The following is a 10,173-nucleotide window of genomic DNA, read 5'->3' on the forward strand; positions in this document are numbered from 1 at the left end:
CCGGGTGAGAGACTCAGACTCACGGAGGTCTTGGGGGAGGGAGTTCCAGAGCTTCGGGGCTGCCACAGAGAAGGGCTCTGTCCCCGAAGCTCTGGAGTTTGGCCTTGGGGATGGAAAGCAAACCGGCTGAGGTGGATCTGAGGGACCGGGGTGGTTGGTAGAGGGTGAGGAGGTCAGTGAGGTAGGGGGGGGGGGGCAGATGGTGGAGGGCTTTGAAAGTGAGGACCAGGAGTTTGTAGTGGATGCGGTGTGAAACGGGGAGCCAGTGGAGTTCTTTGAGGACCGGGTGATGCCATGATTTGGTGTGGGGGAGGAGTCTGGTGGCTGCGTTCTGGACACGCTGGAGTCTACTGGGGGATGTAGTGCTGATGCCGTAGAGGAGTGAGTTGCAATAGTCAAGGCGGGAGGAGATGAAGGCGTGAACGAGTCGCTCAGCTGCAGGGCGGGTGAGAGAGGGACGGCCTTTGGCAATATTGCGGAGGTGGAAAAATGAGGTTTTTACAACTTGACGGATGTGGGGCTCGAGGGAGAGGGTGGGGTCAAATATAACGCCACGGTTGCGTTCCTGGGTGGAGGGGGAAACAGGGGGGCCATCAATGGTGACTGTCAGGTTGGGGTTTTGTTGAGGGTGGATTTGGAGCCGAGGAGGAGGAGTTCAGTTTTACTGCTGTTGAGTTTGAGGAAGTTGTGTTGCATCCAAGATTTTATTGCAGTCAGACAGGATTCGATGTGGGGGGGGGGGTTGTTGGGGGATTTGGTGCTGAGGGTAAATCTGTGTGTCATCAGCGTAACAGTGAAAGTCCAGGTTGTATTGGCGGAGAATCTGACCAAGGGGGAGGATGATGATGATGAAGAGGAGGGGGCCGAGTGTTTAAGTAACAGTTGAATTATTTAACCCATAACCATGCCACAGCTCTTGCATGCATTAAATCGAACACACATGACACAGGTCATGTTTAGGATCATTCCTTGATCTTAACCAGGTGATGGATTAACTTTTAATTAAATCAACAGGAGCATTTCTATGATCACCAGAGTGGTTCTGGTTACCTGGCATGGAGGCTGAGAACTGTGCAGCGCAACTCGGCTCAAGAAATCGAGAAATCCAAGGTCTCTTTTCAAGGCGGACCTAAGACTCATCGCAGCATGCATTCACCTGTGAGGCCGTTATCAGGTGATGAATGCAATGAAGCGATGTCGGTGATGAGGCACTCAAGTGACATAACCCTGGTCCAAGACAAAATGAAGGCAACATTTCAGCAAAGACAAAAGGTTGTTCAAGACCGAGCCACAGCCTCCACTGTCCTAGACCTTTTTCCAAGATTCCTGGACACATCAGGCTTGGTAAGAAATAACGACTTTTGAAAAGCTTTGTGGTAGTTCATTTTGCTCACTCATGTAGTTTTCCCTGTCATGTTTTGTGTTTAAGATTGAACAAGACTTCACTATGCTCTTTGGCAAGGAAGTCTCTGGTACATTTCTTGCGAAATGGCCAACGTTCTTCAAACCGAGGATCATTGCAGATTGCAAAAATCTTCCTGGAAGTTTGCACGTGGATGAGCTTCTTTTGTCTGCACAACAAGAATCTGATGATGGTGGTAAGTGTAAATTGGTGTCTTCAGTGTTCCCTATCTAATCTAAAGTATTGGACCATACCAGAGCTTTTCGTGTTTTGGCTGCTTTGCTCCATATCCCATGTACTTAACATAACTGCTGGCCAGTTTTTGTATACAATATTAAATTAATGCGATATGGAAATCAACTTCTGGGGAGACTCAGGTCCATCTATTATCAATCATTATTCTAAAAACACAACATATAATAATAATAATAATAATACATTGCATTTCGAATGCGCTTTTCCAGGTGCTCAAAGACGCTTTACAGTGGTGATAAAACATGATAAAATAACATTTAAAAGTTATTAAAACAGCAACACAGCATAATTCACAGATTAAAAGCCAGTCTGAAGAGGTGTGTTTTGGTCAGTGTTTTGAAAGTGGGGGGGTCAGTGCAGTCTCTGATGTGTTGTGGGAGGGAGTTCCAGAGGGTGGGGGCAGCGATGGAGAAGGCTCTGTCATCAAAAAGCATCAAAGCATCAATGATCTGTGAAAAATAGGCTCAAACATGAGATAATATTGGTAAAGTCATTCAAGTAATTGAAATGGTGTAAATTATTTGTCTGTAGTATGGGACTGTGAGCTGGCTGCCATCCTTCTGCTTCTTCACCTGTTGCCGCCAACATCCAAGGGCAAGAAGTCACCAGTCAAGATTAGTGCAAAGGATGCTGCTGGCCGCCTGGTGAAGTTCTTAAGGGTATGTTCTTTCGAAACGTTTTTGATATATATTTCCATTTAGAAAACAACAGATGTTTGATTGTAAAGATCTGATAGTAATTTTGAAGTGGCTTGACATGTTGCAGATTTTTTTTAAATGTTCAGACCGGGTTGGTGTTTTACAACACGGGAGCAGCTTTTGTCCTAATTTGAAAGTAATTGTGAAAGGAAAAAATAATTGTGCTCTTCCAGTCATTTGAAGATTTTATCCTAATTCTTCTCCAAATTCCAAGTTCTGTTCCTTGTGATTCATTCGCTGTCTCTTTTTCTCTCAGGTCGGGAAAAGCATTGAGACCTTCCTCAAGGACACTGGCCCTGCTCAGCCGTTTCTCCTGTGTGTTGGAGAAAGAAACGACAGCATCCAACATTTCTACATCGTCATGGACCAAAAGGCCATTCCTTGTAAGACGCAGACTGGAGTTGCTGCCTTTGACGAGCTCTTCAAGGCACATTTTGCTTTTGCTGTGTCTTATGATGAAGCACTATGCAACTTCTACACATTCATCCAGACAACCGTGTATGGCATTGATGTTGGAAGTGTGAAGGAAAGTCCTCGAGTCAAGGAAATTAGAGCAAGACTTCTTCACAGTTCAGTTTGAAAGGCAGTCCTTTCTGACTTGAACTAATGTTCACATGTTACATTTGCAAGGTACACCACATAAACTGTTCAGTGTTATTTAGACATTTGAAGTTTCAGCATGGTTTGTACCCAGGAAGGTCTTTGCGTTTGCACTGTGGAGAGCTTGGATGTTTATTTGTGTTTTGCACATACTCTGGTTACAAGCGGCACCTATCTCGAGCACATGAACACAGTGTTGATCCAGATGTCGCCAGCCATGTTGAGTTTGAACCTGGAGCTTCTGCTGGAGCTTCTGTTTCACAGCCAGTTAATGTGGATTCTCCTGTGATGGTCACTACACACATCCCGATGGAGAAAAAGAAATGACTAGACATGTGCAGCTCAGTTATTGCTCAAGTACAAGCATCAGGACTTCCTGAAAGTACTGTGCAATGTTTAGTTGGTTCGATGGAGGAACTGGTTAAGGACATCCATGCCCATGCAAAAGAAGCTGTGGTTGAATGTTTGTCATCTGAAGCATCGAAAGAAACCCTAGAAAAAGTTGAGAATTGTTTTGATCAGCTTGGGAATCCTTTTTCATGTCTTAACACAGAATCTAAACGGATGAGGCATTTTGAGGAGAAATGGAAAATAGTTCAACCTGTCGAGTATATTCTTGGTGTGCGTTTTGATACACGCAGAGATAAAACAACAGGACTATACAGGCAAGTTCCTGTCGATGATAAGTTCATGTATGTACCCATCATGGGGTCTCTTTCATCCATGTTTAAGAACACGGAACTTTGTAACAGTTTTCAAAGAGCTAAACAACACCAGGAGGGCTTTCACAGAGATGTAAACGATGGCGCGTACTTCAGGAACCACTGTTTATTCTCACAACAAGAGCATGCTATGCAGATACAGCTCTACTATGATGATTTTGAGACCGCTAATCCATTAGGCTCAAAAAAGGGTGTGCACAAACTTCGCTGTGTTTATTTTATTTTGAGAAATGTCCCTCCAAAGCTTAATTCTGTGTTGATGAACATTCATCTTGTATCTCTCTTTCACTCAGAAGACTTAAAGAAATATGGGTTTGACGCTATTCTAAAGCCACTTCTCGACGATTTAAAGATGTTAGAAGTTGAAGGAATGCAGGTGCCTTTTTCAACCACACCTGTGAAAGGTTCAGTGTTTCAGGTCACAGGTGACAACTTGGCTATACATGGCCTTTTTGGTTCTGTTGAATCATTTAGTGCAAAGTACTGTTGTCGTTTTTGTTTAACTGAAAAGGGAGAGATGCAATCAGTTTTCAGTGAAGATCATCCAGGTTTAACTTTACGTTCTAAAGCCTTCATTCAGAACACTGTGCTGCCATTCAACAAAATCCTGCTTTGGCCTCAACATTTGGTGTTAAAAAAACCTGTCCACTCAATTCCCTACGGCTGTTCCATACTACAGACAACTACGCAGTAGATATAATGCATGATTTACTGGAAGGAGTGGTGCAGTATGAGTTGAAGCTTGTGTTTCAGTACCTGATAAGGAACTTTATATCCAGAAGTTAATTGTCAGAGAGAATCACGAGCTTCAATTATGGATTTACACAGAGGAAAAACAGGCCAAGTGGGCTAACACTGGATGATGATGGCAACAATCTTGGCCTTAATGCTGTTCAGTCCTGGTGTCTTTTGCGCAATACCCCATTGATGTTTGGAGATTTAGTTAGCAGGAATGATAGCTGCTGGAACTTGCTGCTCCTCTTAGTACAGATTGTGAACATTGTCTTTTCACCCATTGTAACTGAAACATCTTATTTTTGATCATCATACACTTTTTAAATCTCTGTTTCCAGAACGAAATTTGATTCCCAAGCACCACCATATGATACATTACCCAAGCTGTATTAGGAAGATTGGGCCACTAATACACATGTGGTGCATGAGGTTTGAAGGCAAGCACACCTTTTTCAAAACGTCTGTAAAGAACTTTAAAAATATCACAAAAACACTGGCAAAGAGACATCAGAATCAGTTGGCTTTTCATTTTGATAACTTTTATTTTAAAAGATTCCAATTTGGCCCCATTACTGAAGTCTTGGTCAGCAGTTTGGAGGGCAGTGAGGTGCTGCATGAAACTTTTGATATGTCTTGTATTGTTCCCACAACTTCCTGGGTCAAAAGCTATGGCACAGAGTACCAGCCTGGGATGTATGTATGTTCTGGTGTTGAAAATGAGATGCCTTTGTTCAACAGGATTGTCAGTGTGATTGTTAAAGAGGACAATGCTTATCTTCTAACTTGTAAAGTCTCAACAACATATTTTGATGATCACTTAAATGCATTTAGTATCGAGGAGAAAAGCGATGTATTCACACTGATCTGTGTAGATGACCTGCCATACTACAGACCATATGATAGGCAATTTTCAAATGACACTGATGGCCAAATGTTTATTGTCCCATACTGTAATTTTGTGTCACTCCATGCTGAACTGTTGTAGGTTTATGAATGTAATTGTGGTGTACTTGCCTTGTAATACAAACTATTTTGTTAAATTTGTTGTCTTGTATTTTTTGTAAAGTGGGTTATGGGGTTTTGGCTGGGAGTGATTGGATCTTCACAACATTCTACACTCTCAAGTGTTACATTTTGTAACACCCAATAGTGTTACTAAATTGAGATCCAGTGTAGTCTGGTAGTGTTGATTTAACACTGACACGAGTGTAGAGTAATATTAACACTACTGCGTGTTGGCCAGTGTTGATTTTCAACTCGTTTCAGTGTTGCATTAACTACAAGTGAGTGTTAAAATATTAACACTTTCGAAAGTGTTAATTTTACACTGACAAGAGTGGACGCATATACACACTTTTCTGGTGTTAAATTCAACACTCTGTGTTAATTTAACACTGGCATTTTTGCTGTGTAGCTTTGATTGGTTTACATTTCTGTCTGTTAAAGACACGTTCGTAATCAGCCAATAGATATTCGAGTTGAGGAGAGAATGGGCGGGCCTAGTTGTTGTATAAATCCGAGGTAGGAGCCGATGAGCTGCACTCTGCACATAGAGAAAGGCGCAGTCGTACATGCAGACTTTTACCCCACATCGGAAAAAAAAAAAATGAGGGAAATTGTGCATCTTCAAGCCGGCCAGTGCGGCAACCAGATCGGTGCTAAGGTAAGTCCACTTGTATTCGCCCTGAGTGAGTAATTTATTCAGAAATATCGTGTTCTCTCCTCTGGGAGCCGGTGCTTTGTGCTCTTTCGGGTGGGGCGGCGCAAGGGGGTGAAACGTTAGGACGATTCTAAGGGCCCGTGACTGACAGCTCTGACAAGTTTTTCATTTTGAACTCAGCTTTTCTAGTTTTAGAAGGTTAAACTTACATTTATTCACTGTCTTGACAACTTAAACATTTTTGTCACATTGACTCAACTTGCCTTAGCAAGTTATCAGTTGAAAAAAGAAACAAAAGAAAAAGGCGGGAAGGCAGGTTTGAGAGCTAAAGAACAAAATGTATGCTTCCACATTTGAGTTGAAAAAAAAAAAACCTCCTCCCTAAACTGAATGCAATGTTTAAGCATGGATGTAATCAACTGGTATATCCTAAAGATGTCATGTTTTAAGTAAGGGACAATCTCAACAAATTAACGAAATGACTCCCAATATTAATTTAAATGCTTTTATGGATTTAGAAAATGATTTTATTGATTTAAAAAATAGTTGTGTTGATTTAAATTGACATGCATCCGCTAAGAAAAATAGTCCGTTATTACCGTTTGAACGGTTTGAACGGGCGGCAGGAACTGCTTCGATAGCGTTTTTGAGGAGCTTTCTGATTACAGATTTGAAAACATCGCTGCTTACTTTAAAAGTAGCACAATTCATGATGTCAAACCTTTGAAAGTATCTAGATATCCCTGCCCTAATGCCAAAGGAACTGCACACTGAATATGTGTCGCTATATGTCTGGACCGCTGCGTAAAAAGGAGGGTTTCTGCCCGTTACTTCTCCGCTGTTTTCTTGTCCCTCTTGTCTTTTTCTTTTCTTCACTGGGGACTCATCAGCCACTAACAATTCCTCCAAATTACTGTGCTCTCCAAATATATTAAAATGAATTTTAAAATCCTCCATGTTGCTATCACACGCCAGCGGAAAACTAAAGACAATCAGACAGTTTGCTTGCTTTTCAAACTGTTACATTTGAAAAACAGTTAGAGCGTCTCTTGTCAGTTTGAAAAGCCAACGGACATCAGATGGAGCGTACTTGTGAACATTGCAATTAAATGTTTAATAGAACGAATCAAGGGCGGTAAAATGTCAGCTTCTTGACTAATAAAATGATTTTCGCCATTTGATAAAACATGTTTTGACATAAATATTGATTCTGTCCGTCCGCTTGTTGCTTGCAAACACCGCTTTATCACTAGTGTTCCTTCGGCAGCCGTTACTGCAATGCGTAAAAAGGAAGTGAGTAGGCTACTGAAAAAAAGAAAAGCACTACAAACTAGTAACTTTGTATTAAAACTACAATGACGTTGGTAGTTAAAACGTAATTTTCTTTTTCTTTTTTACAACAGGCACGTCTAAATCAGGCTCACTGGGTTATGCCATACCGAGCTGCGTCGTGCTTTTGCATGAAGCAGGCTTGGTGGTACAGTGTCGAGTGGAATTTTTCAAATTCATAACCCGTGAGTTGCAGCCAATAAGGGATTAGGGCGCGCGTGTCGAAGTCGGCACAGGTGGGACAAATAGGTTCATCCACGACAATTTATCAACGTTTAGAACAGGCTGATAAATACACAGGTAACTGTAAATAAAATGGACGAATCAGAAACCGGTTTATTGCCAAGTGGGTTAACACATACGAGGAATGTGTCTTGATGTTATGGTGCATACATTTACATGCATGAAAATAAAACAAACATTGGAACTGGGTGTTGAAAGTCATTTTGGTTGGAAGAAATAGCTAACTGTATTTGTTTGTGTCCTATAGTTTTGGGAGGTGATCAGTGATGAACACGGTATTGACCCAACTGGTACATACCACGGTGACAGTGACCTGCAGCTGGAGAGGATCAATGTCTACTACAATGAGGCCTCGGGTAGGTTCTAAACAGCCATGCTTTCTTATTGGCTATTATGTAAAAAAACACACATGTGAAAGAATCTTAATTTTCGCCATGTTCCCTTACTTCTAACCTGTGGTTTCTAGGTGGTAAATATGTGCCCCGTGCTGTGCTGGTTGATCTTGAGCCAGGCACCATGGACTCAGTAAGGTCTGGACCTTTTGGCCAGATCTTCAGACCAGACAACTTTGTGTTTGGTAAGTGATATTTATTAGGATTGTTCAGAGCATGGCAACTGATTGTTCACACGGAATGCAGCATCTTCATTTATGATTCTTGTCTTGCAGGCCAGAGTGGTGCTGGCAACAACTGGGCCAAAGGTCACTACACAGAGGGTGCAGAGCTGGTGGACTCTGTCCTGGATGTTGTGAGGAAGGAGGCAGAGAGCTGTGACTGCCTTCAGGGCTTCCAGCTTACACACTCCCTGGGTGGTGGTACGGGCTCTGGTATGGGAACCCTGATGATCAGCAAGATCCGTGAAGAGTACCCTGACCGCATCATGAACACTTTCAGCGTGGTGCCTTCCCCCAAAGTATCAGATACTGTTGTTGAGCCCTACAACGCCACACTATCAGTCCACCAGCTTGTAGAAAACACAGATGAGACCTTCTGCATTGACAACGAGGCCCTGTATGACATCTGTTTCCGCACACTCAAGCTCACAACCCCTTCTTACGGTGACCTGAATCACTTGGTCTCTGCAACCATGAGCGGCGTCACCACATGCCTCAGGTTCCCTGGACAGCTCAACGCTGACCTGCGTAAGCTTGCTGTAAACATGGTGCCCTTCCCCCGTCTGCACTTCTTCATGCCAGGCTTCGCCCCCCTCACAAGCAGAGGCAGCCAGCAGTACAGATCCCTTACTGTGCCCGAGCTCACCCAGCAAATGTTTGACGCCAAGAACATGATGGCTGCCTGCGATCCACGTCACGGCCGCTACCTGACAGTGGCTGCCATCTTCCGTGGCCGCATGTCAATGAAGGAGGTTGACGAGCAGATGCTGAACGTGCAGAACAAGAACAGCAGCTACTTCGTTGAATGGATCCCCAACAACGTGAAGACCGCTGTCTGCGACATTCCTCCCCGTGGCCTCAAGATGGCTGCTACCTTTATTGGAAACAGCACTGCCATCCAGGAGCTGTTCAAGCGCATCTCTGAGCAGTTCACAGCTATGTTCAGGAGGAAGGCCTTCCTCCACTGGTACACCGGTGAAGGTATGGATGAGATGGAGTTCACTGAGGCTGAGAGCAACATGAATGACTTGGTGTCAGAGTACCAGCAGTACCAGGATGCCACTGCTGAGGAGGAGGGAGACTTTGAAGAGGAGGGGGAGGAAGAAGATCTGGCCTAAAATCCCTTTTCAAAAATCTAAATGTAAGATTTGAAGTTCTTGCCACATTCAGTGTTCTGTCTGATAATGTTGACTTAAGATGGAATGTTGTCTCAGTGTTCTGTCTGCTTTTACGTTTGAATAAAATGTAATGTTCCAAGATCTTTCAGTGTTCTGGCTGCTGTTCCAGTTAATATATTAATCTGCAAGTGTAGCTGCTTACAATTTTCTCCCGAAATTAACAAATGCACTCAAATGTAGGTTCAAAGATATCAACTGTGTATATATGACAATACCATACATGAGCTCATTTTTGTTGTTGTCACAAATATGCTTAATAAAGGAAATACACAAGCAGAACATGACACGAGAACAATGCCAGATCACATGCTGCAGCATAAACAATGGCTTCCTCATGACCATTCCAAAGGCTGAAATTATCCTTACACAACGTATCATAGTTGTCAGTAGTCATGTGAATAATACAGATTTCTATAGTTAATTACCGATCCGACACGTTTCTACCATGTTTCTACACACTTTTAAAAGATATATGAAGTCATTTACATATTGCAGGCAGCTCACTCCTGCAGGTAGTGGCAAAGGTCACTAGATGGCAGTGTTGGCTAAGTAGGTTGATGCTGAGGGTCAGCGCCAGCAGAGTCCAGCCGCATCCTTTCTTCACCTGGCCCACCAAGCCCTGCTTCTCTCCAAAGCGTGACATTAAACCATTCTGTCAGAAGCAAAAGAGTAGATGAACGTTTACAATTAAAAGTTTACATTTCACTACAATCTTTACTGTGATATTTAGATTTACTG

At 42.8% G+C, this 10,173-nt stretch overlaps 2 protein-coding genes across 2 annotated transcripts; both read left to right on the forward strand.

Annotated features, from left to right (window-relative positions):
- The first annotated feature begins 1,036 nt into the window (after positions 1-1,036).
- On the forward strand, positions 1,037-5,457 carry LOC117441828 (uncharacterized). Its single transcript, XM_034077843.2, has 4 exons — positions 1,037-1,344; positions 1,430-1,598; positions 2,189-2,316; positions 2,612-5,457. The coding sequence occupies exons 1-4, from the start codon at positions 1,147-1,149 to the stop codon at positions 2,933-2,935; spliced, it is 819 nt and encodes a 272-aa protein (XP_033933734.1). The 5' UTR covers positions 1,037-1,146; the 3' UTR covers positions 2,936-5,457.
- Positions 5,458-5,965: 508 nt separating this feature from the next.
- Positions 5,966-9,523, forward strand: LOC117441829 (tubulin beta-1 chain-like). Its single transcript, XM_034077844.2, has 4 exons — positions 5,966-6,075; positions 7,892-8,000; positions 8,111-8,221; positions 8,312-9,523. Exons 1-4 carry the CDS (start codon positions 6,019-6,021, stop codon positions 9,373-9,375), a joined length of 1,341 nt encoding a protein of 446 aa, XP_033933735.1. The 5' UTR covers positions 5,966-6,018; the 3' UTR covers positions 9,376-9,523.
- Positions 9,524-10,173: the final 650 nt, after the last annotated feature.

This window comes from Pseudochaenichthys georgianus, unplaced genomic scaffold (genome assembly GCF_902827115.2).
Source record: "Pseudochaenichthys georgianus unplaced genomic scaffold, fPseGeo1.2 scaffold_2020_arrow_ctg1, whole genome shotgun sequence".
Taxonomy (NCBI): Eukaryota; Metazoa; Chordata; class Actinopteri; order Perciformes; family Channichthyidae; genus Pseudochaenichthys; species Pseudochaenichthys georgianus.